The sequence below is a fragment of the Lissotriton helveticus genome, chromosome 2_1, assembly GCF_964261635.1.
Source record: "Lissotriton helveticus chromosome 2_1, aLisHel1.1, whole genome shotgun sequence".
In the NCBI taxonomy this organism is placed as follows: Eukaryota; Metazoa; Chordata; class Amphibia; order Caudata; family Salamandridae; genus Lissotriton; species Lissotriton helveticus.
The window spans coordinates 1386225888-1386253236 of record NC_136059.1 but is presented as its reverse complement, the minus strand read 5'-3'; the positions used below and the strand labels follow the sequence as shown (position 1 = coordinate 1386253236).

Below are 27349 nucleotides of genomic sequence, written 5' to 3'. Positions count from 1 at the left end.
GAATTCACATGGTATATTTTAGAAAAAATAACTGTAAGTAGAAGAGGAGGGAATGTAGACGCCCTAAGAAAAACACGTGAACAATGGTATATGTGTTTTTTAGATACAGTGGATAAAGGGTTAAACTCAAAAGAAGACTGGATGAAAATAGTAGCCTATAATTGAAAAAAAGAAGACTGGAAGAATAATAGCAACTAATAATTGAACAAACTGAAGTGGCATCTATTTTACGGTGAAAAACTGGTAATAATGCATTAGGGGTGGAAAATCCACTAGCTATCTAGCCCTTGTAAACAAGGAACACCCCCAAAAAAAATTTTTTTTTATTTTTTTATTTTTTTATTTTTGTTTCAATTGCATATTTGGATTGTGCATTGTAAATACGTGAGGTTCGCGAAATAGTACAAGTATAGGAATTGACAACACGCGTGCCCTACAAATAAAAACACCAGTAGGAGAGATCGGCAATCTTAAAACAATGTCGATATGCATATTTAAATTGTACATTGAAAATACGTGAGGTTAATATAACAGTATTCAATATATATCACGCATGCCTCACTAAAGAAAAACATCAGCAGGCGAGATCGGTAATCTCAAAACGCTGTCGATATAAATAAACAATAGCGGACCTTGAAAAGGCTGAGTTACGCAAGATATATGAAAGTGAGGCTTAGCACGCATAGGAGAATGTGGAAATGGAATATCAATAAGATCCGTCCGTGAGGTGGGGTCACGTAAAAGATACGATAACGAGGCGAGGCACGCATAGGACAAAGCGGAAATAGTATACTAATAACATCCGCCCGCTAATCAAAGTGAATCAGGTGATATAGATCTAACCAATCAACTGGATATAAAAGAGGAAAGAAGCGCGGGTAATTTGAAAGACTACGGGGCAATCGGACGTATGACCAAGAAACGCCGGCCGGGAGTGGAGACGCGATAGCTGCAGACTTTCAAGGTAAGAGGGTGCATAATGCTGTGTCCTAGGGGCTTAGGGCTAGTGATAACACCCAATTGTAAAAGTACAAACTAACTTTAGCTCCCGCTTACCTCTTAACCCCATAGAGACAGAAAACAAAAGATTGGGCGCAGCCAAGTATCCACTCCGTTCTATACTCTGCTACATGAGGAGCAAGGTGGGTTGTTTTGAATAGGCCCAACAGGCTAAAAATGATGTAGACACCTTTTAATATATTGTGGTTCGTTTAATTATGCAACGCTCGTTATTTGTTATCAGATACAAGCCAAGTTATAACAAAGCGGGGGCTCCCTATCCAGCAGTCGCGACCAGTGCGTTAACGCTAACAAACAACAACAAATACAGGTAAATCCGGGCGAAAAATTAGAACGCACATAACAAACTTAATGTTAAAAGCGTCCAAACAACATGTGTTAGCAATAGATTAATGCAGGATAAAAATAAATTAGTAAACTCTATTACAGATAACCCCTTTGCACGCTTGATGCAAGATTTCACCACCGGAAAAGAATAAACAACAAGGAATTCCATAGCAGGAACAAAGGTAAAAAGTAGGCTGATGTCAGTAGGATTAAGAAATAGATCCGTGTCAGCGTAATAGGCATAGTGAAAAAATCTCATTACTTTTCAGAATAGCCCTGCTTTATAATATGCCCGTGCAGGACAATCAGAGAAGTCCTCCCTGAGTATGAAATAAAAGGTAACAACTGTCAATAATATATCCTGCTTTGTAGATTAAAAATGACGACTAGGCAATAATGAAACTAAAAAGAGTCTCTCAGCGGATACTTTAATATAGTAATCTCGGGATATCCGACAATAAATTCATACCCATGGTAGTTTTTTCTTTCCCTAATAAGCGGCAGGGTGATATTGAACGTATAAGCACACATGGTAATATTGGACAATTGTAGGTGCCACGATGATTAAAATTGATGAGACCTATGCTTAACCTTATTAAGTCGCAGATGGTAGCTAAGAATATTGATTGTTGACACAGTACAATAGAATTTGAATTGATGTGTTCAAATAAGATGTATATTGCCCTAGATGCATAGATATCAGTTGTACTAGGTATTGGTGTGTAATGAATAGTAAAATCAGCAATATGTAAAACAGATACTGACAGCAATATGTTTGTTCATAGGACCTTCCAAATTATAAGGCAACCATCCAGTGCCGCAGATAAAGAGAGACTAAACATAACAGTCTTGAAAAAGATGGCAAGAAAATGAAATAAGCCATCGAAACGCGTCGACGCAAAACAAACTGCATAACCGAGTAACCGTGTCAATTTTGTAAAGTGCAATAAGTATATGTGCCCAAGATTGCCAGTTCGAGACTAATATACTCGGTGTGCTATAGCTCTAATGACAAAACTGTATTGTCTTAATGTGTCTCTCTCTGATGTGTTGTAGTATAATTTGATCAATCCACTTTGTATTGTCAGTTGGATTTTTTGTTCAATTCTTTTCGTTATATTGTGTTGGGTTTGATTTTATATTGTCAGAGGAAAAGGTTTTCCGCTTTCTTTTCCCCTTTGTTTTTATATTATTTGCAATATGGTATCACCATATTTTTTAACATGTGATTCTTTGTTTTTAACAATAACAATACATTTGTACAAGTTTTTTACACACGTATTGGTTTGTTTTATCTTGTTCAAATGTCAAAGTGTTCAAAATTAATATGTGGGCTTAACGAATGAATTGTGCCAAGGGAAACACTCCATTTTACTATTAATAATTTAATCCCTGTAAGCCAATAAAGGCTACCTGCACTTTCTACACAGTTTACCTCATTTTGGTACCCAACATAAAAAGCCAGCTTCCAACAGTCAGCACAGAGGAAAAACCAAGGCATGAACTTTTAGTGGTCCACTGGACTACTCCCTGCTCCAATCGTGGCCCCCAGCAAGCATTCAAAATACACCTTTAGCAAAAAGAGATTTGTTTATTTATAGCTGGCACTATGGAAAGGATTCACTCCCTGCTCCAATCGAGGCCCCCAGCAAGCATTCAAAATACACCTTTAGCAAAAAGAGATTTGTTCATTTATAGCTGGCACTATGGAAAGGATTCATATAAGACACTCGTCACTTTGTGGATGTAAAGCCAATAATGAAGGTATTCATGCATGGGTGCTCTAAATTCATAAGCGTATTGAAGCATGCAACCACTATGCCCGGTTACATTAATCGCACACAAGAATCTGTAAGTTTAGATTCTCAACCATCAGACAGCAGGTAAATTCTAAATCGAACATTAAAAATGAAAATGCACATTATAAGTTTCCTTCAATTAAATTTGCAAAAGTACTCCCTATTAATATAAGGGATATATATTCCAGATAATCTGTGAAACCTGGGGGAGGTGTCTGAGGGAGGGGGGTTAATAATCAGAAATACCAGAAACTTAGATCCACACAGTGCAACCTATAATTGTAAAAGTAGAATAGCACAATTTCAGAACTTGGGACATTGTAAAATTAAACTTATTGAAGCCATAGATTCGGTCTAAAAGGTTTGCTACTTACTGTTGCTTTCATCTCCATATTTGTAAGTGCAAACTGGGCTTGCTGGAGTGAGTGCAGAAAATGAAGCAGGAACAATATCCAAAATGCGTTGGTGGTAAGCGAGTCTGCAATGCAAAAAATAAACTAGCAATTTACTAAGAGCTAGGTCAGAAGTCTAAACAAAAAGTTAACAATTTTCTTAGATACCCTAAATTCTAGACCATATGCTTCTTCATATTAGTTTGTGAAATCTGAGCCAAGCAGCAATACAACAGAAAAGCTGTGCAAAGCTCTGAGTGCAATGGACCATGCATACACCTATGAAAGTCCTTGCCAAACTAACGTGCTCCACTATAAATATATGCAGCACGTGTCAGGATAGGTCCAGCTGCATCTCAAATGAGTTGCAGGCACAGCAAGGAAGAAAGAGCAAGCCAGGCGCTTTAACGTTTTTATGGATGGGGGGGCCCCTTTTGGTAGGTCGCATCGTCATTGAAGGGAAATTCTTGCAATGTGGTTTTAATGTCATGAAATTGTGTGACTTTATTCAACTCGGTCAACACAAGCGTTTGTTGCTGCTTAACGAATGGTTTAATTTCTCAAGCTGCTCAGATTTATGAAAGAAGCTAACCATCTACTAGTCACTCAACAGGTATGACAGCCTAGTTAATGAGGTCTCACTTTATCTGAAAGCAGTCTGCCAACAGCTCCCTGTGTCCTTTCAATTTCACATTCCCACTCAGTTGGTGACCATGACAATGCATCAACAATCAAGTATAACCACTATAACAAAGTGATGCCACATTTACTACTACAATGAGGTATGTTACAACACATTACAGTTATAATGCATTTAATGGTTGCAATTGTATAGGTCATGTAAGGCTGTTTTTAGGGTTCAGGGATGAGTGGTATTGATGTGATAGCAAGTGATGTTTTAGATATCAGCGGTGTGCATAGTGGCAATAAAAGGTTGTTAGGGTTCAGGGATAGGTGGTGCTGAGGTGTAGTAAAGGGTTATGCCTTTTTAGGGAAGGGTAGCGTAGCGGAGATGTGTAGTGTTCAGGGGTAGTATGACTTGATCATGTATATATCTATCCATTTCTAGCTCTACTGCCCAGTGGCGGTTGCCACTGGATAGTTATAGTTAAGTCCATGTTCCCATAAGAAATTGATTTTTTGTGTGTTTGTTAATAACTTTGGCACCGTTTGATGAATCTTCATGAAACTTTTCAAAAGTCTCATCCACCTCAGCTCCTACTACCTGGAACGTTTTGGGCTGATCTGTCAAGCGGGGGACAACTAAAAGGGGGTTGCAAAACCAGTTTTCTCCTATTCAATTTTCCATAGGAAAATTAGCTATAACACATATGGCTAAATGGAATTAGACCAAGTTTGGCACGAAGCTAGATCTTGGTCCAGGAAGCATGCTTTTTGTAATTATATATATATATATATATATATATATATATATATATATATATATATATATATATATATATATATACATATACATATATATATATACATATATACATACATTTCGTAGTTTTTGAAAAATTATGGTTCAAAATGTATATATGCATATTTCATGCCTCAGAGGATATGCGGAGCATACAAATCTCCAGATAAGATCTGATTGGCCACATCAACAAAAATGTGGCAGCAGTCATTTAAGGACGTGGGGACTCAGTTCCCTATCCTGTGGGGAGGACATAAGGGGTAGGGTTAGGCATACCCTACCCCCTTACTTCAGATACCCCCCAAGCCCTTTTACATACGAGACCTGGGTTCAGCACATTTCTTTTTGACTGGGCAATGCACTGCTAATTACCTAAAATATTACAACATTTATTACATGTTCTGTGACATCATTGATAACATCACTGCCGCATCTGAAATTCCATCATTGATGACATTTTATGGCAGGGGCACAAGTTATAGTTTCTTTAGGACACGAGTTAGTTACTTAAGGTAACCCTAGTTGGTTAATTTCAGTTGCCTTGTTAGCTTAAAATGGTATGCTTTAATGGACATTTCCACCTAACTATAATGTCTCTTTTAACTTTGTTTTTTCACAGTGAAAAATATCATTTTTCCGCTGTAGTAAACATTATATATATTAGTGAACTTGGCACATGCAACACGGCGTACTAGGCACCACGTTTCACTAATTGCAATTAAGTGAATGCCAGTTATGAGAGGAACCAATTATGGAAATATTACCAGAGGGTAAGGTATATGTGCCTTTAAAATCTGTAACCCGCACATAGGTACGCAAGACTAGGATGACCAGAATGAGCCCACAAGGGAAACACTTTATATGCCATTTAACATATGTGGATATGACAGTATATTTGGTTGTGTATGCACCTTATCTAAAGAAGAGCCCATTAGTAATAGAGTTAAATTATGAATAGCTTCTTGGGACACTTAGGCACAATTTTATATGGGGTACAACATACAAACCTTTTTGTTATTGATTGAAGAGATGGTCAACAGTTCTGTATTAGTGGCAATACAAATACATGATATATTGCTCTTGAAAAAACAGACACTGCATGAGCACCATAGATATTTAGCACTTTGTTTTATGGATAGGATTGTATTTAATATTATGCAGATAGCATCATGGTGAATTTATTTTGTCTGTATTATGTATTATTTCAAAGTTGATCCTTTGTAAAGTGAATTCAAATGAATTAAGTGAATTAAATCCCTTGATTTACATTTAGTATTTTTACTGGTCTATGTTGCCTTGTCACATGTGGACCACTTAAATACGGTTTTGAAAATGGTGGCCCTCTAATGTGATCAAGGCCATAAGGTTTGAAAAGCGTTCCTTGTTCGGTGAGTGGCATGTGGAATTCCTATAGCCCAGGACATTGTTTGGGGTCAAGGGCAACAGGTTTTCATGTGCATTTGCTCCATGGGACAAGTAGGCCCAACCCCCTACAGCACAAACCCTTTGGCTGCGAGTTTACTGTACCACAATATGAAACAGAAGGACAATGTCTGCAGTTAAGGTAATATTTGTGTTCAAGTGTTAGGGCTGTTCAAACTTGAATTTATGGTTCATTAATGAAAAGCCTTTATTATTAGGGTGAGCGCTTTAAGTGTTATAAGCGTAGACTGCAGTAGTGACAGTGGTTCCAGTATAAAAAGTGTGTACACGTTTTCAAAGTTTAGTAATAGGCTATACGAGTATGGTATAAGGCTACCAGAATGCTCTCTGATTAGATGCAAATATTTGCAGAAGCTTCAAAGCAACATTGGGATTATTTCCTTTCAAAACAGGACCACAACAAAAATGCAAGTAGGAAAAAAATATTTAGCAAGAACTACTGTAAACCTTTTGGTAACATTTCTTTGCATCCCCATTTAGTAAAATGTATTGATGTATGCTAGTATTTCCCAAAAATATTTATAATGGAAAATTAGTGTAACCAGTTTCAATATGATTATGGGAAACCTAAAAATAAACTACCACTGGCAAAGCCAGTAGGTCTGAAATTAGTGGTGAGACTTTTGGTTTTGTCATTGCGCGAGTTGTTTTGTAAAACCTTATTGGTGTGGGAGCTGCCGGGCACACACCATTTTAACAAACTTTGACAAAAGCACATATGGTTTTTGGTCTAAAAAAGCACACATTGCCACAGTAGATCCTGGCACTGAACAAAACTACTTTCGTAGCGAATATGCTCCGTGTGAAAGAGCAGAATGCGGTCACTCACAGTGCAGCCAGCCAATAGAGAAATAATTTTAATAAACACAAAAGGTCATGGTTAACGCCAGACCTAATTAGGGGCCAAATTAAAGAAATAAGTCTCAAAAGCACACCCATGGTATATGTCCTTGCATTAAGTGTAGATTGAATATGCTACTTACCAGTATGCATCTGTTCTTGGCATGTAGGGCTGCTAACATTCATATCTTTTGCATTAGATCGCCGCATAGTGTTGGGTCCGGATGATCGCACATTGTTGTCCTGGAAGAGTCTTCGAAGTATCCTGAGATAGGTGGCTCCTCCCCTGGACTACAGTGCGCATGGGCATCGGCTCCATCCCCAGATTGTTTTTAGCCATTGTGGCAGAGATGGAGTGTAAAGTGTAAAGGATGTCCATGCTAATGATTGAATACAAGAGTATGTCTGCAGCTGCGACAGGCACCGGGGAGGAGGGTGGGCGATATGAATGTTAGCAGCCCTACATGCCAAGAACAGATGCATACTGGTAAGTAGCATATTCAGTTCGAGGCATGTGGGCTGCTAAATTCATATCTTTTGCATAGAATATATAGCAGTCCCTCCATTAGCGGCGGTTGCCCGTGCCAGCTGCAGAAACCTGAAAAAGTGTTTTGAGAACAGCCTGTCCTACAGCCGCTTGCTGCTTGGAATGTACATCAACACAGTAGTGTTTTGTAAAGGTATGTGGAGTAACCCACGTGGCTGCTCTGCAAATGTCTTCTAAAGGAATGTTCCCCAGGAAAGCCATAGATGCCCCCAATTTGCGTGTGGAATGCACCCTTGGGGGTATTGTCAAGGTACGTTTTGCCTTTTGATAACATATTTGGATGCACTTAACAATCCACCTGGCTATTCCTGCTTTGGAAATAGGGTTGCCCTTGTGCTGTGGCGAGAAGGCAACAAAAAGCTATTTTGTCTTCCTAAAGTGTTGTGTCCTGTCAATGTAGTACATCAACGCCCTCCTGACATCCAAAGTATGAAGCATTCTTTCCGCCACCGTTTGTGGGTTTTGGAAGAATGCCGGCAAGTCAATAGTTTGGTTGAGATGAAACTGTGACACCACCTTCGGAAGGAATTTGGGGTTAGTACGTAGTACCACCCTATTTGGATGAATCTGAATGAATGGCTCTTGGATTGTGAGCGCTTGTAGCTCACTAACACGCCTCAGTGACGTAATAGCTATTAGGAAAGCTACTTTCCACGTTAGGAACTGGAGTTCACACGAGTGTAGTGGCTCAAAAGGTGGTCCCATCAGTCTGGTGAGGACCACATTGAGGTTCCACACCGGAGCTGGCGGTGTTCTTGGGGGAATGACTCGTTTCAGGCCTTCAAGGAAAGCTTTAATGGCAGGCACCCTGAAGACAGAGAGATGCTGCCTATTCTGAAGATAAGCTGCTATGGCGGATAGATGTATCCGAATAGAAGTGTACGCTAGATTGCACTTGTAAAGATGTAACAGATAGCAAATGATGTTAGGGATAGATGCATCTAGCGGGTTGATGTTATTGGCTGTACAGTAAATGACAAAACGCTTCCATTTTGCAGCATAGCATGCTCTGGTAGTTGGCTTTCTTGCCTCCTTGATGATGTCCATGCATTCTGGAGGTAGGTGAAGGTATCCAAACTCTAGGACTTCAGGAGCCAGATCGCCAGGTTGAGCTGTTGCGGATCTGGATGCTGAATGTCTCCATGGTTCTGCGTCAAAAGTCTGGGCGTGAGGCGCAGCCTTTGATGCGGCACCACTGAGAGTTCGAGGAACGTGGTGTACCATGCTTGGCGCGCCCACGTTGGAGCAACCAGGATGAGAGTCATCGAGTGCTGCCTTAGCTTTCTTGCCACCAGCGGTATCAGAGGGGCTGGCGGAAAAGCGTACGCAAATCTGCCTGACCAGTTCATCCATATCGCATTCCCCTGCGACTGTGGGTGAGGGAACCTGGCGGCAAAGTGTTGGCATTTTGCATTTTCGTTTGTGGCAAACAGGTCTATCTCCGGATGACCCCACTGCTGGAAGTACGGGTGGAGTACAGATGGGTGTAACTCCCACTCGTGCATTTGATGGCTGTATCTGCTGAGCAGATCCGCCATCTGATTGTCCTTGCCCGGGAGGTGTTCTGCCATGAGGAAAATGTTCCTCTGAATGGCCCACTTCCACATGCCCTGAGCCAGATGAGACAGCTGTGGCGAGTGGGTGCCCCCCTGCTTTTGAATGTAGTACATCGCGGTCATGTTGTCCGTCCGGACTAACACTACCTTGTTGCACAGATGTACAATGAAGGACTTGAGCGCCATGAAGATTGCCATCAGTTCCAGATAGTTGATGTGCATCTTCTGTTGCTGCGTCGTCCATAGTCCCTGCACTGTGTAAGTGAGCAGATGAGCTCCCCATACCTGGAGAGATGCGTCCGTTGTCAGGATAATCTGTGGCACTGGCTCCTGGAACAGTCGGCCCTTGCAAAGGTTGTGTGGAGTCCACCAATGCAGAGAGTCGTATGCCCGACTGGTAACCAACACTAGGTCTGTCAATTGTCCCTGAGCCTGTGTCCACTGATTTGCTAAGCACTCCTGGAGCGGACGCATATGTAAACGTGCGTGAGGGACTATGAAGATGCAGGAGGCCATCATGCCAATCAACTGCATGAACACTCTCGCTGGAAGCGAGTGTTGCGGTCTGAACTTTTGGATTAGCGACTGCATGCTGTCTATCCTGACTTGGTTTGGCTGGGCCATGGCCGTCAGGGTATTGATTGTCGCACCTAGGAACTGCCGGACATGCGCCGGCTGAAGATGCGACTTTGGGTAGTTCAACGAGAAGCCCAGATCGTGAAGGAGGTGAATGGTGGTCGACATGTCCGCGGCGCACTGTTGTTCCGACTTGGCTTGAACGAGCTAGTCGTCCAGGTAGGGGTAGACATGGATGTTCTGCCTCCTGAGGTGCGCCGCTACTGTCGCCAGACACTTGGTAAACACTCTTGGGGCTGTGGTCACTCCGAAGGGTAGGACCTTGAACTGATAATGTTTGCCTTGGATAGTGAATCTGAGGTATTTTCTGTGGGACGGGTGTAGTGGAATGTGGAAATAAGCATCCTTGAGGTCTAAGGTTGCTAAGAAGTCCCCTTGGTTTAACAAGGGAAGAATCTGTTGCAGTGTAAGCATATGGAAATGTTCTGAAAGTATATATAGGTTGAGGGGACGCAGATCCAGAATGGGTCTGAAAGAGCCGTCCTTTTTTGGAATAAGGAAGTACAGGGAATATACCCCTGTGCCCTCCTCCTCCACCGGCACGAGCTCGATTGCGCCTTTTTGCAGCATCACCACTACTTCCTGCTGCAATAAGTGCAAATGCTCTGCGGACATAGGCCGTTGCCTTGGTGGAATGTTGGGTGGAGTGGACTTCAACTCTAGACAATAACCGTACTGGACAAGTTGTCGCACCCACCTGTCTGTGGTGATGTTTCTCCAGACGGGCAGGAACTGCTGTAGTCTCCCCCCGACAGGTGTTAAGTGGTCGGGGGGCAGTGACAGAGAGTCACTGTTTGCTTGGGGCAGAGGAGCGGGAGTTGTTGTTTCCTCTGCCACGTCCTCTGGTGCTGTTTCCTCGGTAACCCCCTTTGTTCTGCTTGGGGTACGAGGATTGTGCTCCACCTCTAGAGAATTGTGACTGTTGACCCATCTGTCCTCTGGTGACTCCACGTGCACCTGAGCGACGAAAATTGTTGCCACGGAACTGTTGTGATTGTAGGGCCCCCATAGACTTAGCAGTTTCGTTGTCTTTCTTAATCTTTTCTAGGGTGGTGTCAACATCTGGACCAAACAGTCTATCAGGATTGACGGGCTGATTAAGTATGGTTGTTTGAATGTCTGGTTTAAACCCCGATATGCGGAGCCACGCCTGTCGTCTCAGCATGACGCTAGTGTTAATAGCCCTAGCTGCTGTGTCTGCGGCATCAAGTGCACACTTTATGGCTGCGTTGGAGATCAGTTTTCCCTCTTCTATAAGCAGTTTGGTGCCCTCTTGAAACTGCGGAGGCAGGTGTTGTAAAACTTGCTCTAGGGTGTCGTAATGCGCCCTATCATAACGTGCCAAGAGTGCCTGTGTGTTTGCAATACGCCAAAAATTGGCAGCCTGTGCAGCTACTCTCTTGCCCCGTGCCTCTAGCACTTTTGACTCCTTATCCGGGGGAGGAGCTTCACCCGTTGTTTGTGAGTTCGCCCTTTTGCGGGCATTTGCGACCACAAGGGAGTCAAGCGGCAACTGTCCCCGAATGTATGCAGGGTCTGCAGGTGCTGGTCTGTACTTTTTTTCGATACGTGGATTGACCACTCTTGCCCTGGTAGGTTCTTTAAAGATGTCCGCAGCATGTTTGATGACCCCTTTGAGCATAGGCAGTGTCTTTACAGTCCTCTCAGAGACTGAAAAAGTGTCAAATAGAAAGTCCTCTTCTACTGGGTCAGCATGCATGTCCACATCATGATTAGCTGCTGCCCTTTCAATAAGTGCATGAAAACCTGCAGAGTCTTCTGTTGGGGATGCACGTGCACTGAAAGGCTGTGGGTCCTGCCCCACATTTTGTGTGCCTTGGTCACCTATGTCATCATATGAATCTTGCTGTGCATCGGGTTCATTGATGGGGAAAGTGTATTGGTCATCTTCACCATATCCCTCACCCTCAGAGTGTTCTGGGGAAGGTGTTGGGCTCCTTCTAGGTGGAGGCTGGATAGGTTCCATCAGGGCTGAAGCGTCCTGAGCAAGCCTTTTCTTCTTTATGGGGATAACATAGGAGTCCACTGGCTGTGAAGTGATTCTCCTCTTGTAGAGGGTCAATTTGCCCGTGTCTGCGTCGATAAAACGCTCAGATTCCTCTTCTGAGTGCAGTAGTTGACCTGAAAGTGCTCCAGACGCTGAAGAATCCGACTTCTTTGGCATCGATTTTGTTGAGAAGGCCTTCGGCGCTTCTTTCGGCGGCAGAAGGAAGAGAAGTTTACTAGCAGGCTTTGCCGGAATGTCCATCGGCTTCTGCGGCGACGGCATCGGAGCCGACGTAGCAGAGGCCTTCTCCCTGATTCTCTGTAGTGAAGAGGCGATGGGGGACGCTTCACTTACAGCGGCTTTTGGCGCCGACGAGGAGGTCTTGACCTTGCCCTCGGATCCGACGTCCTGTTGGCCCTTCTGAGTCTTGGACGATGATGCCGCAGCCGCCGACCCAGAGTCCTTGGACCGATGCGTTGACGTTCCAGCTTTCGATCCGTGTGATTTCGCCGGGTCCGTTTCCACCACGCGTCCGACTAACGAAGTCCCAGTTGGAACCGGAGCCTTGTCGCTGGCCTTGGCAGGCTTTGACGGCGTCGCAGCGGTTGACCCGTGCCGAACTCCCTTCTTAGAGGAAACCTCCTCTGGCGACGATTTCGACACTGTGGAATCGACAGTTTTCTTCGACTTCTGTGGACCGGTGGCCGACGGAGTCGATGAGGCAGCCGGTTTAGGTGTTTTTGGAGTAACGGCCGCCATCTTAGGGACGCTCGAATCCGTAAGTTTCGGTTTCGATTTCGGGTCGGCCATTTTAGGTGTAGTCGATACCGTTAGTTTCAGTTTCGGTTTCGATACGGGCTGCGTAGCAAGTATGTCCGTGGCCGGGCCTGAAGGCGGGGCCGTGGCTTGCGGTACGGGGTCTTGGGTAAGGCCGACCGGCGATCCCGTGACCCGATCCTGATCCTCGTAACCTTCGGGGCATAGCTCATCCCCTGAGCTATCTTCCGCGGCCCCATAAACCTCTTCGACGTCCCCTACCTCGTCGATGTATTCAAGGCCTTGACCCACGACTCCATCGTCGTCTTCCGGATCCGCCTCGACCTCCGTCTCGGGCGGGGATATTTGAAGATGATGGCTCTGTTCCTCCTCTTCTTGGTCGCCGAAGATGTTTTCTGGATCCGGGGCCGCTTGTCTGGCCTCAAGGCGCACCGCGCGCCGAAGCTTGAGTGTCTTCTTTGACCTGAATCTGGAGCAGGCCATGCAGTTGTCCTCGTTATGGTCTGGTGAAAGGCATTTGTTACAGACCGGGTGCACGTCGATATGTGGGTATTTGGACCCACAGAGTGGACAGTTTTTAAACGGGCTCCGCTCCATGCTGAAAAGTTGCGGTCGTGTTGCGATGAGAAGGCCTCGATGTCCGAAGAGTGAAACGACTCCGCTGATTCCGACTCAAAGAGACGGAAGAACTCGAGACCGTGCGCAAACAATACCGACGCAAAGAGTATAAGGCCTTTTGGCCGTAAAAAAGCTAGTTTTTCTCGGTTCCGACAGAGACGTCGAGACCGCATCCGAACCCAATGGCGGAAAAAAACAATCTGGGGATGGAGCCGATGCCCATGCGCACTGTAGTCCAGGGGAGGAGCCACCTATCTCAGGATACTTCGAAGACTCTTCCAGGACAACAATGTGCGATCATCCGGACCCAACACTAGGCGGCGATCTAATGCAAAAGATATGAATTTAGCAGCCCACATGCCTCGAACATAAAGTTTAGGTGATTTCACAAGAATTTACAGAAGTAGGCTAAGAAATAATACCCGTAGAAAATATTTGTGAACTGCATTTTAACAAATCTGTGTTTTTGCAAGTACACGTTCTCTCCAACCACCTTTTTCCCAAACTGGAAGAAGTTTTATGTCTATCATTGTCAGGAGCAAATTTCCAACCTTTCTCAATATGGCAAAAGATTAGAGAAGAGTTGGTGAAAACCCTTAAAACGTGTAAAGTAGTAGGTTTGCACAGACTCAAAAGGATATTCCAACCCTAGACCTTTTGCTTACCACTACCTTCAGCCCTAGTATGTAGATCTGCGGAAATGTGGTAATATAAGGGAATTGCTAGTATTCAAAACCAACTATGGTGTGAGCCCTGGCATAATCAGAAAGGCTATATTAGTGTTTTTAGATAATGAGATTGCTGCCATAATTTGTCGCTGCATTACATGGCACAAAAGGGAATACGTGGATTTTGTTAGAGAACAAGTAGATTTATGAAGCAACCTGCCCCATGGACAAGTAGATATGTTATTAAATTCCACACCCCTGTAATGTGCATCAACTCCATCGCAACATTGTTTTCCCTCAGGCGGGTGAGAATGGAGTGTAAAAGTAAGAGGTAAGTAAACGGATGTCCATGCACATAAAAAGAGAAAAGAAAACGAACGGCCAAAGGTGCCATGGTGGAGGGTGGGCACATGTAAATTTACAGCACTATGTGCCAAAAAAAGATGCTTACAGGGTAAGTAATATGTTCCTTTCGAGCCTTGTGTGGCTGTAGATATACATGATTTGCATAGACTGTAAGGCAGTCCTCCCCAGAAGCAGTGGCTAACCTGTGTGGGTTGCAGGGGTTTTGAAAAGTGTACATAGCTCTGACTGATACATTAGCTTGTTGGCATGCTAGAACATCCAAACAATAATGTTTAGTTAAAGGATTGCGTGGAGTGGCGCTTGGCTGGCGGATTGCGTGGAGTGGAGCTTGCTGCTGGTCAATACAGATACTGCTAGACAAACGCCAGTGCACAACACACTCCATTAGCTGATGTAGATGCTCCGTCAGGCATGTGGGCGTATGAAAGGGATAGGCCCTTGAATGGCACTGCCTGTTGATGAGTGTTGTAATGTGCCGCGGCACACAGCTGACCGTGTGAATGGTGTGGTATGTGTCACGAATGATAGGTGTGTGAATGGCCTGTAAAGAGGTGCCTTGTCGTGGCTCAGGTTTTTAACCTTTGAACTATTAACAGTGCATTGTCTTTTTGAGAAATCTCTTGTTAATAACATTTTAGATACTGAACAATCACTCAACCTCAAGCCAAATCCAATCAGTATGTGTGTGTGCTTCATAAATAGCTGGTTGTGAAGTGTACTTTCATTTTCTGGCTTTCTCTGCCAGGGTGTACATTGTCTTTATGGAAAATTTGCGATATTTTCATAAAGTAGAAACCCAGGAGGGTACAGGGTGGTTCCCATTTCGTGCCCTCGACAGGAAATGGCCCAAAACGTATTGTGGAGGCATCAAAAATTATCACTCCCAAAACTATCTGGTTTTGCAAGGGAGTCACCTGCGTTTTTGGTCCAGGGCTCAGCAGCCCTAAAGGGTGTATGAGAAAAACCTAAGGGGATAATGGACAGAGTGTTGAACATTGTAAGCACTCACCCCCTGTCAACTGATCTGGGTTTAATCCATCACCATTCTTTAGCTCCACCCCAGTTCAGACATGGCCAAATGTAAATCAGTCTGACCCTGTGCCTCATGGGAACAGACCAGCCCGAACTGCCAAGCAATGTCTTCCTTGGACCGGAAACAAGCATCCTGGGACCGGTTTCTGGCTAATCAGCCACCATCAGCCAGGCTAGTTTGGATCCAGTGGCAAAGTGAGCAAGGGACCGACGTATGGGCATACCCTGCCAACTTAGGGCGAACAAAGCGAAACCAAAGGGGATGATGGACGAAGTGTTGAACATTGTAAGCACTCACCCCCAGTCAACTGATCTGGGTTTAATCCATCATCATTCTTTAGCTCCCTCCGCCACCCCAGTTCAGACATGGCCATATGAAAATCAGTCTGACCCTGTGCCTCATGGGAACAGTCCAGCCCGAACTGCCAAGCCACGTCTTCCCTGGACCAGAAACAAGCATCCTGGGATCGGTTTCTGGCTAATCAGCCGTCATCAGCCAGGCTAGTTTGAATCCAAGGGATTCTTGGTAGGAAAACATTCCATGGACACCCCCTTCCTGGGTGTCTAGTTTTCAGAAATGTCTGTGTTTGGTAGGTTTCCCTTTATGGCCGCAGAGCTCGGGGCCAAAAACGCAAGTGACCCCCTTCCAAAACTAGGTCGTTTTGTGAATGATCATTTTTTATGCCTCCACAATAGGTTTTGTGCCACTTCCTGTCACAGGCACTAGGCCTACCCACACAAGTGAGGTAGCATTTATACCAAGTGACTATGGGGAACACAGAATAGTAGAACAAGTGTTATTACCAATTGACTTTCTTTGCATTTCTGCCTTCCAAATGTAAGGCAATTTGTAGAAGAAAAAAAAAAAGTAAAGTATTTTTAGAAAAGGACCTCTAATTCACATGCTTGTATGGGTACTGTTGGAGATGGCCCTTTTTGTAGGGTTATGCCTACATTTTTTGCTTCTTCCTCCTATTATTCCTGATCTGCTGTTGGTTTTAGGACTCTGGGCACTTTACCACCAATGATCAGTGCTAAAGTGCATATGCTCTGTGTATAATTTGTGTTATGGATTGGTGTTTCCATGATTGGCGTATTTGATTTACTTGTCAGTCCCTAGCAAAGGGCACAGAGTGTGCCAGGGTCTGTAAATCAAATGCTACTAGTGGGCCTGCAGCACTGATTGTGCAACCCACATGAGCAATCCTGAAAAGGTAACTCAGACCTGCCACTGCAGAGTCTGCGCACAGTTTGTAACTGCCATGTCGACTTGGCAAGTGTGCCCACTTGCCAGGCCATAACCTTCCCCTTTCTTAAATGTCAGTCACCCCTGAAGTAGGCCCAAGGTACCCCTGTGGGCAGGGTGCAGTGTATGTGAAAGGTAGGACATGCCCTGGTGTGTGTGGCATATCAGGATAGTGAATTACTGCCAATTTCATTTTACACTATTGCAAGGCTACCTGTTCCCATAGGACAGAATGGGGAGTTTGTTTATAACATCTTATAAACATAACTGGCCCTGGGAACTAGGTAGGAAAATAAAGTTTAGTATGCCTGAACTCAGATTTTAAGAATGCATCTTTCAGTGAAGGTGATTTTTACATTCTGTGTTTGAAAATATCACTTTTAGAAAGTAGGTATTTTCTTGCTCAGCCATCGAGTAGACCTCTGCTGGCGTTATGGATTGAGTGTTTGGGTTTTGGATGACAGGGGCTGGAGCTCCAGACAGTCTAGGTGGGCTAGGAAAGGGCTGAGTAGACCTGTGCTGCATTTAAGAGTAGGGGAGGAGATTTCCTTTCACCTGAATGGGTCTGGTCTGCCTCTGACAATGAAGTCTCCACCTCCTGCCAGGAAGCCACACCAGAGAGGACAGAACTGGTTCTGGCTGGGAACAGACACACTCTGCCTGAGAGGACAAAGGATTTTGGGCTATAAAAGGTGGGTCCCAAACCCCTTGACGTTAGAACTCTTTTGGACCAAGAAGAGTGCCAAGAAAAAAAGCTGGAGGTGCAGTGAGGAGAAACTACCACTTTGCTGTGTGCTTTACTGTGTTGAACTGCAGTGGCTGCTTCGGTCTTGGACAGTGAAAGGACTGAACTGGACTTTCAGCAATCTAGTCTTGTGAGTTTCTCCAAAGGCTTGAGGTAGAGCTTGGCCCCTGTTCAAGAAGTCTTAAGAACAGCAAAGACTTCAAGCTCTTCTGCCCTCAGCACTGGGGGCTGTGTGTTTTGTGCTGCAACAGAAGAAAAAGTAACCAGACGCCATCTACAACGCCGCTGCCGACTCAGTGTTCTGAAGGCACCGCAGAGGGCACCGCTGCAACACCACACTGCAACCCTGGTGTCACCGATGACGCCTGCTGACGCCACCACCTTGCCGCTGCTTGCACAGCGACCTAGGGCTACGCACCGCTTCACGATGGCCCTTGGTATACCCGCCGCCAATCCAGGCCGTTGCCTGCACTGTGGTTCGAGGGCACCGCTGGCAAAGTTACACAACTCACCGTCCTCATCCCGCACCGCAGCCTTGGCCTACCGCTTGCACGTGACCGGCCAGTACCACGACCAGCACTGCATCCCTTCGCACCGCGACCCTGGTCTCACCGACGACATCTGATGCCGCCACTGAGCCGCTGCTCGCACTGCGACCTGAGGGCATCGCACACCACACCGCTACACTTCGCACCACAGCACCAGATGCCAACACTTCTGACTTCAACCGTGAGGAGATTAATATGCAATACGTGTGACTTCAAGGGCCTGACCACTCCTGCACCGACCTCCGAGACTGCCGCCTGCGGACGCCGTGCTTTTGGAATCTAAACGAGAGGTCGCCGACACCCAGCATTTCTAAAGGTACTGTTTTGCGGGTCTTCCCGATATGAATGTTAGCAGCCCTACATGCCAAGAACAGATGCATACTGGTAAGTAGCATATTCAGTTTGAGGCATGTGGGCTGCTAAATTTATATCTATTGCATAGAATACATAGCAGTCCCTCCATTAACGGCGGCCGCCCGTGCCAGCTGCAGAAGTCTGAAAAAGAGTTTTGAGAACAGCTTGTCCTACAGCTGCCTGCTGCTTGGAATGCACATCTACACAGTAATGTTTGGTAAACGTGTGTGGTGTTGACCACGTGGCTGCTCTGCAAATGTCTTCCAAAGGAATGTTTCCCAGGAAAGCCATGAAGGCTCCCAACTTGCGTGTGGAGTGTGCTCTGGGGGGGACCGTTAAAGTGCGTTTAGCTTTCTGATAACAAATCTGAATACATTTAACGATCCACCTGGCTATTCCTGCCTTGGAAATTGCGTTGCCTTTGTGCTGGGCTGAGAAGGCAACAAAAAGTTGCTGTGTCTTTTTTAAATTGTTGTGTTCTGTCAATGTAGTACATCAACGCCCTTTTGACGTCCAGCGTATGGAGCATTCTTTCTGCTACTGTTTATGGTTTTGGAAAGAATGCGGGCAGTTCAATTGTCTGATTGACATGAAAGTGTGACACCACCTTTGGAAGGAACTTGGGGTTAGTGCGGAGCACAACCCTGTTTGAGTGAATTTGTATAAATGGCTCTTGTATTGTGAGCGCTTGCAGCTCACTAACACGTCTGAGAGATGTAATAGCAATGAGCAAAGCCACTTTCCATGTTAAGAACTGAATCTCACATGAATGTAGAGGCTCAAAAGGTGGGCCCATCAGCCTAGTGAGAACCACATTGAGATTCCACATAGGAGCTGGTGGGGTTCTGGGAGGAATGACTCGTTTCAGACCATCCAGGAAGGCTTTAATGGCAGGCACCCTGAAAACAGAGAGATGCTGCCTGTTCTGGAGGTAAGCCGCTATGGCGGATAAGTGTATCCGAATGGAAGCGTACGCTAGATTGCACTTGTAAAGATGTAACAAATAACAGATGATGTTAGGAATGGATGCATCTAGCGGGTTTATGTGATGTTCTGTACAGTAAATGACAAACCGCTTCCATTTCGCAGCATAGCAAGCTCTGGTAGTGGGCTTCCTGGCCTCCCTGATGATGTCCATGCATTCCGGAGGCAGGTTAAGGTAGCCAAACTGTAAGACTTCAGGAGCCAGATCGCCAGATTGAGCTGGTGCGGATACGGATGCTGAATGTCGCCATGGTTCTGCGTCAAGAGCCTGGGTGTGAGACGCAACCTTTGATGCGGTACCACGGAGAGTTCTAGAAACGTGGTGTACCACGGTTGGCGTGCCCACGTTGGAGCAACCAGGATGAGCGTCAGCGAGTGTTGCCTTAGCTTTCTTGCCACCAGCGGAATGAGAGGTGCTGGGGGAAAAGCGTACGCAAATCTGCCTGACCAGTTCATCCATATCGCATTGCCCTGCGATTGTGGGTGAGGGAACCTGGCGGCAAAGCTTTGGCATTTTGCGTTTTCCCTTGTGGCAAACAGGTCGATCTCTGGATGACCCCACTGCTGGAAGTACGGGTGGAGTACTGATGGATGTATCTCCCACTCGTGCATTTGATGGATGTACCTGCTGAGCAGATCCGCCATCTGATTGTCCTCGCCCGGAAGGTGTTCCGCCATGAGGAAGATGTTCCTCTGAATGGCCCACTTCCACATGCTCTGAGCCAGATGAGACAGCTGTGGAGAGTGCGTACCCCCCTGCTTCTGGATGTAGTACATGGCTGTCATGTTGTCTGTCCGGATCAACACGACTTTGTTGCACAGATGTACTTTGAAGGATTTGAGTGCCATGAAGATTGCCCTCAGCTCTAGATAGTTGATGTGCATCTTCCTTTGCTGTGTCGTCCATAGGCCCTGCACCGTGTAGTGGAGCACATGAGCTCCCCATCCCTGGAGAGATGCGTCCGTTGTCAGGATGATCTGCGGCACAGGCTCTTGGAACGGTCGGCCCTTGCAAAGGTTGTGTGGATTCCACCAATGCAGAGAGGTGTACGCCCGACCGGTCACCAACACTAGGTCCTTTAACTGTCCTTGAGCCTGTGTCCACTGATTCGCCAAGTATTCTTGGAGCGGACGCATATGTAATCTCGCGTGCGGGACTATGAAGATGCAGGAGGCCATCATGCCTATCAACTGCATGAACACTCTTGCTGGGAGTGAGTGTTGCGGTCTGAACCTCTGGATGAGCGACTGGATGTTGTCGATTCTCGCTGGGTTCGGCTGAGCTGTAGCATTCAGAGTATTTATCGTCGCGCCTAGATATTGCCGCACATGGGCTGGCTGAAGGTGTGACTTTGGATAGTTTAAGGAAAACCCCAGACTGTGAAGGAGGTGAATGGTGTGGGACATGTGTGCGGCGCACTGCTGTGCCGACTTGGCTTGAACGAGCCAGTCGTCCAGGTAAGGGTAGACATGTATGGATTGTCTCCTGAGGTGCACTGCCACGGTCGCCAGACACTTTGTGAACACCCTGGGGGCAGTGGTCACTCCGAAGGGTAGGACCTTGAACTGGTAATGCCTGTCTTGTATGGTGAACCTGAGGTACTTTCGGTGAGATGGGTGGAGTGGTATGTGGAAATAAGCATCCTTGAGGTCCAAGGTTGCGAGAAAGTCTCCCTGGTTTAACAATGGAAGAACCTGCTGTAGTGTTAACATGTGAAAGTGTTCTGAGAGTATGTACCGGTTGAGGGGGTGTAGGTCCAGAATGGGCCTGAGCGAGCCGTCCTTTGGGATTAAGAAGTACAGGGAATAAACCCCTGTGCCTTCTTCCTCCACCGGCACGAGCTCTATTGCGCCTTTTTGCAGCATCGCAAGGACTTCTTGCTGCAATAAGTGCAAGTGCTCTGCTGACATAGGACGTTGTCTTGGGGGTATGTTGGGTGGAGTGGACGTCAACTCTAGACAATATCCAAACTGGATAAGTTTCCTTACCCACCTGTCTGTGGTGATGGACTCCCAGACTGTCAGGAACTGCTGGAGTCTCCCCCCGACGGGTGTTAGATGGTCGGGGGGCAGTGACAGAGAGTCACTGTTTGTTGGCAGCAGAGGAACGGGAACTGTTGTTGCCTCTGCCCTTGGCGCCGTTTCCTCTGTAACCTCCTCTACCCTGTTTGGGGTAGGAGGACTGTGCGCCTCCTCTATTGAATTGCGTCTGCTGTGCCAAGTGTCCTCTGGTAACACCTTGTGAACCTGAGCGACGAAAAGTGTTCCCTCTGAATTGCTGAGATTGAAGCGCACCCATGGATTTAGCGGTCTCAGTATCTTTTTTGATCTTCTCGAAGGTGGTGTCAACCTCCGGGCCAAACAGTCTGTCTGGGTTAACGGGCTGGTTGAGTATGGTTGTCTGGATCTCTGGCTTGAACCCTGAGATGCGGAGCCATGCTTGACGCCTCAACATCACACTAGTGTTGATGGCTCGTGCTGCAGTATCTGCAACATCGAGCGCACATTTGATTGCAGCGTTGGAAAGGAGCTTGCCCTCCTGTATTAGCATCTCAGCTCCTTCTTTAAACTTGTCTGGAAGGTGTTGTAATAGCTGCTCTAAAGTGTCATAGTGTGCCCTATCATATCTAGCCAACAGGGCTTGTGTGTTAGCTATGCGCCAGATGTTGGCTGCCACTCTTTTCCCCGATGCCTCCAGCACTTTTGACTCCTTGTCTGGGGGAGGAGCTTCACCCGTGGTCTGTGAATTCGCCCTCTTGCGGGCATTGGAGACCACCAAAGAGTCCAGAGGCAAATGGCCCCGTATATAAGTTGGGTCTCCAGGTGCCGGTCTGTATTTCTTTTCTATCCGGGGATTCACCACCCTTGCCCTTGTGGGTTCTTTGAAAATGTCTGTGGCATGCTTGAGAACCCCTTTGAGCATAGGAAGTGTCTTCACAGTCTTTTCTGATGCAGAGAAAGTGTCAAACAAAAAGTCAACTTCCACAGGGTCGGCATGCAGTTCCACCTTATGGTTTGTAGCCGCCCTTTCAATTAAGGCATTAAATGCCGCAGAGTCTTCTGTTGGAGAAGTTTTTACACCAAAAACCTGTGGGTCATGTACCACTTGTTGGTCACCCTGGTCCCCAGAGTCCACCCATGAGTCCTGCTGCTCATCAGGGTCAGTATTGTCTGGAAAGTTATACTCTTCATCCTGTTCACCCTCATCTCCCTCTGAGCAAGTGGTGAAGGTATTGGACTCCTCCTAGGTCTTTGAGGGATGGGTTCAACGAGTTCTGGTGTGTCTGGCGCTGGCCTCTTCTTCTTTAGAGGTATGACAAGCGACTCCACAGGCTTGGAAGTAATTTTCCTCTTGTGGAGCGTTAATATACCCGTGTCGGCGTCGATATAATGTTCCGACTGCTCTTCTAGTGAAGGTTGTCGATCGAAACGTCCACGTTCCTGCGTTTTCCCCGACCCTTCTGTGTCCTGTGGCACCGATCGGGGTGCAAAGGCCTTCGGCGCCACCTTTGGCGGTAGAGTATAAAGTATCGGCGTCGAAGCCTTTTTCGGTGGGGCTATCGACTGTGGTACCGAGGGCGTTTTCGGCTCCGACGTCAACCCCTTTTCCCGTATCCGCTTAAGGGAGTCTGCTACCTGCTTCGTAAAAGAAGCGGATGGTTTTGTCGATCCGACCGATGACCTTGGTCCACCCACAGGGGAAGATCCGACCGTCGACTCTCCCTCGACAACTGCACTCCGGCCCCCTGCTACAGGTGTAGGCGTCGACGCCGCAGGCTTCGGATCGACAGCTTTTTCTTTTATTGTCGGGGCTCCAGACTTTGGCTCGGTGCCCTTCGCGGACTTAGATTCGACTGCCCGTTTGCCTGTTGGTGCGGCAGTCGTGGCCGAAGGCGTTTCGACAGTCTTCCTCGACTTCGACTCGACCACCTTGCTAGACACTTGCTCGACGACCTTCTTCGAGCTTGGCTCCTTGACCCCTTTCGGCACCTTAGCCTGTTCGACAGACTTCTTCGGCTTCGAAGTCTCCGAGGACGACTGCGCCGATGGTGTCGCAGACGTCTTCGGTTTCGATGGTGTGTCGGCCATCTTTGTTGTTTTCGATTCCGATGTTTTTAGTTTCGGTTTCGATTTAGGTAATGGAGGCTCCGCTAGTATGTCCGTAGCCGGGCCAGAAGGCGGGGCCGAGGATTGAGGTGTAGGGTCGTGGGTAAGGCCGTGTGGCGATCCCGTGACCTGAGCCATAGTAATTGTACGTACGGGGCATAGCTCTTCCTCCGAGCTATCTTCCACGGCCCCATAAGCTTCCTCGTCGTCCCCTACCTCTTCGACGCATTAGTCTAGGTCTTGGCCCTCGACAGGTTCCCCGAAGTCAGCCTCGACCTCCGCCGATGTAGGTGAGATCTGCAGGTGAAGCTCTTGCTCGTCTGCTTCGGAGTCTACGAATATGTCGACTGGCGCCGGTGCCGATCGCTGGGCCTCGAGGCGCGCCACGCGCCGAAGCTTGAGCGTCTTCTTCGACCTGAACTTCGAACAGGCCATACAGTTGGCCTCGTTGTGGTCCGGCGACAGGCATTTGTTGCATACAGGATGCACGTCGATGTGTGAGTACTTCGAACCGCACACGGGGCAGTATTTGAACGGACTTCGTTCCATCGCAGGGTCGTCGGGGTCTTGCTGCGTCGACAGGGCCTCGATGACCGAAGAGTCACCCGACTCCTCAGATATCCGACTCGAAGAGTTGGAGTACACACGAGACCGAACGCGAACAATACCGACGAAGTAAAGAAGGCCTTATGGCCTTAAAGAAATTGTTTTATCGATTCCGAACAGGAGACGTGGAAATCACATCCGAACCCAATGGCGGAAAAAAACAATCTGGGGATGGAGTCGATGCCCATGCGCACTGTAGTCCAGGGGAGGAGCCACCTATCTCGTGATACTTCGAAGACTCTTCCAGGACAACAATGTGCAATCATCCGGACCCAACACTAGGCGGCGATCTATGCAATAGATATGAATTTAGCAGCCCACATGCCTCGAACATATTGGATATTTTTCTAAACAGATGTGGTGTCCTTTTGTAGTGCTTACACTGTATTACTGTTGGTTATGGTCAAATGCTTTACGCACCGCCTCTAAGATAAGCCTGACTGCTCGTACCAAGCTACCAACGGGGTGAGCAGGGGTTATTTTAGGAGTGTAACTCCCTTATCCTGACTAGAAGGAAGAGTCCCTACTTGGACAAAGGTACCTACCTCTGCCAGATCCCCATTTCTAACAGGTACCCACAATTTTGGAGATGTGCAAATAACCACTGCTACTAAACTCTAGATTGTGTTCCCATTTCAGAAATATATGGGTTTCCTTGGTACCTATTTTTCCCTCTTTATATTTTACCAAATGAATTACTATATATACTGTACACAATGAAAAACCATTGCAAGACGCAGCTCCGTTATTGGCTCTGGATTCTTAGGGTTCTTAGTGAACCTACAAGGGAGGGGTGAGAGGCCTGGCAGCAAAGGGGTTAAGAGCTGTAGTTCTAAATAGAAAAAATGGATGAGGGACGGTGGAGGAAGGATTGCTCTTACTTTGGTGGGGAACAATGGCTACTTTAAAGGAAGGGTAGACTACTTCCCCAACCAGGACGACAGTTGGTTTGGAAACAGAAATGAGATGGTGTACATGCTACCTTCAATGTACAAGATGGACATTGGTAGCTTCATACAAAGATTAGCACAGCTCTTGTTGAGTTTGATGGGCTCCACCATTCATCCATTCTTGTACATGTGAAACCCAGGCGCACATACGCCCTTCATGCATGTGCCGGATATCATGGAAGTAAAGGACCCCAGTTATGCATGACTGCAGAAATGCATGGAGGTAACCAGGAGGCTATCTTGCAACAGGAGTACGGGTAAAAACATCCTCGCCTCTACGAGTACGAGTTTAGTGATACTACGGTCAGTTTCTCACTGCCTAGGCAGAGGGGACTGCAGTCCCTCACCAGGAAGGGTGAAATGTGAGTGCCACTTCAACATCAAAGTTCAGATGGATAAATTACTTACCTGTAATCCTAGTTCTCTTCCAGGGGTATCCTCATCAAAGTCATAAGCACTGAATATTCCCGCCCATGTGCGGGGACCTCGGAAATAATATAACAATTATATATGGAAATCACATATATACAGCTCTACATATATGTATGTACATATATCATTTTTTCTCATAACAATGCAGCTCCCCACAGGAGGCTAAACAATGTAATTACCCATATAAAGATTATTTGCAAACATAAAAAACACATGAGGGCAAGTAACACTTGATCTCTGTTTTTTAATGAGCCGAACACTCATATCATAAAAACTGCAAATAAAGTAGACATTGTTAGCCTACAGACTGCATTGCAAACCAAAGGCATAGAAAATGAAAGCATTTTCAACAAAACTGGCCCCTGCCTTTAAGGCAGCCATGACCCTGGGCTTCCCATCATGCCTCAGGGGTGACAGTTAGGTCAGTTGTTCTTTGCATAACCCTGAAAGTCAGGGCTCAACATTATCCATTAACACTTAAACAGTGTCTCATTTACCTGGGAGAGAGGGACCCCCTAACCCTCCTGGTAGGTTGCTCCCCCTCCGCACAGCTCCCCTGGTAGGTCGCTCCCCCTCCACACAGCTCTGCCTGTGTGCCCCTGCTGCGGTCTCGCTCGTAAGTTTGCTTCTTCCGACTTGGTGCCCCGTTTTTTGCCTTCTGTACCACTGTTTTGCCCCTCCATGTGCCCCCTTTTTGACTTCTGTGCCACTGTTTTCCCCCTCTTTGTGCCCGTTTTTTGCCTTCTGTGCCACGGTTTTCCCCCTCTTCGTGCCCGTTTTTTGCCTTCTGTGCCACTGTTTTCCCTCTCTTTGTGCCCCGGTTTTGCATTCTGTGCCACTCTTTTCCCCCTCCTTGTGCCCAGTTTTTTGCCTTCTGTACCACTGTTTTCGCCCTTCTTGTGCCCCGTTTTTTGCCTTCTGTGCCACTGTTTTCCCCCTCCTTGTGCGCTTTTTTTTGCCTTCTGTGCCACTGTTTGCCTCTTCCTTGTGCCCTGTTTTTGCCTTCTGTGCCACTCGTCTCCCTCGCCGCTGTGTCCCCTTAGACTTTTTTCAAACCCTGTGTTGGACCCGTTCCTTTGGGCAGGTTTACCCCGTGACTTTTTGCTTTTTCCTAGCCTATGTTTGGAACCTGGGTTGGGGATTTTTAGGCCTCTGCGCACTTTTTCACTGTAGTACAGTGTAAAGTGCGTGTGCTCTCTGTGTATGGATGGTGAGCGCCCTGCCCTCCCATAGGAATGAATGGGGAATATGTATGCCCATGGTAGATTCCTGATGCATGGGGAGTGCAGGGTCGAGTTTGATATGTATGAACTCGTGAGAATGAATGCTGCAGAATGGTGTATGCGGCATGGCTGTATCTAGTCCAGAAGCGCCACTTTTAGAAGTTGGCATAATTGTGTAGTGAGTCTGCTAGCACGTGATTGGCTGATGGGCCTGGCCCAGGCATGCCTGGGCCTGTTGGTAGATGGACTGTCTGGTTTGAGTAGGACAGGGTCTGCAGGGTCTGCAGGGCCCCGGAGGAGGGGGTCTGAGTCAGCCGTAGATGAAAGGCCCCTCTGCTGTCAGGGATGGGAGGAAAGAGCGTCTGGTGGTGCCGGGCCGTGCCTGCCGCCCACCCTGCTGGCTCTCCATCCTGACGGCCCACTGTCACCTCTGGCCCTGAAGCTGTCAGGGAGACGTAAACCAGAAACATTCCAGTACTCAGGGCCCCTTGCACGAAAGCTTCAAAGTACTTCAAAGGCATTTTTGTGTATAAGAAGGGGCTGTGTCTCCTTCCAAATGCTTCTTGTTCTTGCTCTTGTGGCTGACTTGGATCTACCAGGGGTGGGCGCTGCCCAGCCCCTGGATTCCTGGACGCCTGGGGGACCCCTCTGCCCTGCCTGGGCTGAAGGGGGGACTTGGCTTTGCCCCTGGGGAAGCTCTGG

The 27349-nt window shown here is 46.8% G+C and overlaps 1 protein-coding gene across 1 annotated transcript in view; it reads right to left on the bottom strand.

Annotated features, from left to right (window-relative positions):
- NCBP1 (nuclear cap binding protein subunit 1) overlaps positions 1 to 27349 on the bottom strand; it is an 832716-nt gene that overhangs the window by 489537 nt on the left and 315830 nt on the right. The window contains exon 15 of the mRNA XM_078676323.1: positions 3521 to 3624. Within this exon, the coding sequence (XP_078532449.1) occupies positions 3521 to 3624 (104 nt within the window). The remainder of the gene's footprint in view (positions 1 to 3520; positions 3625 to 27349) is intronic.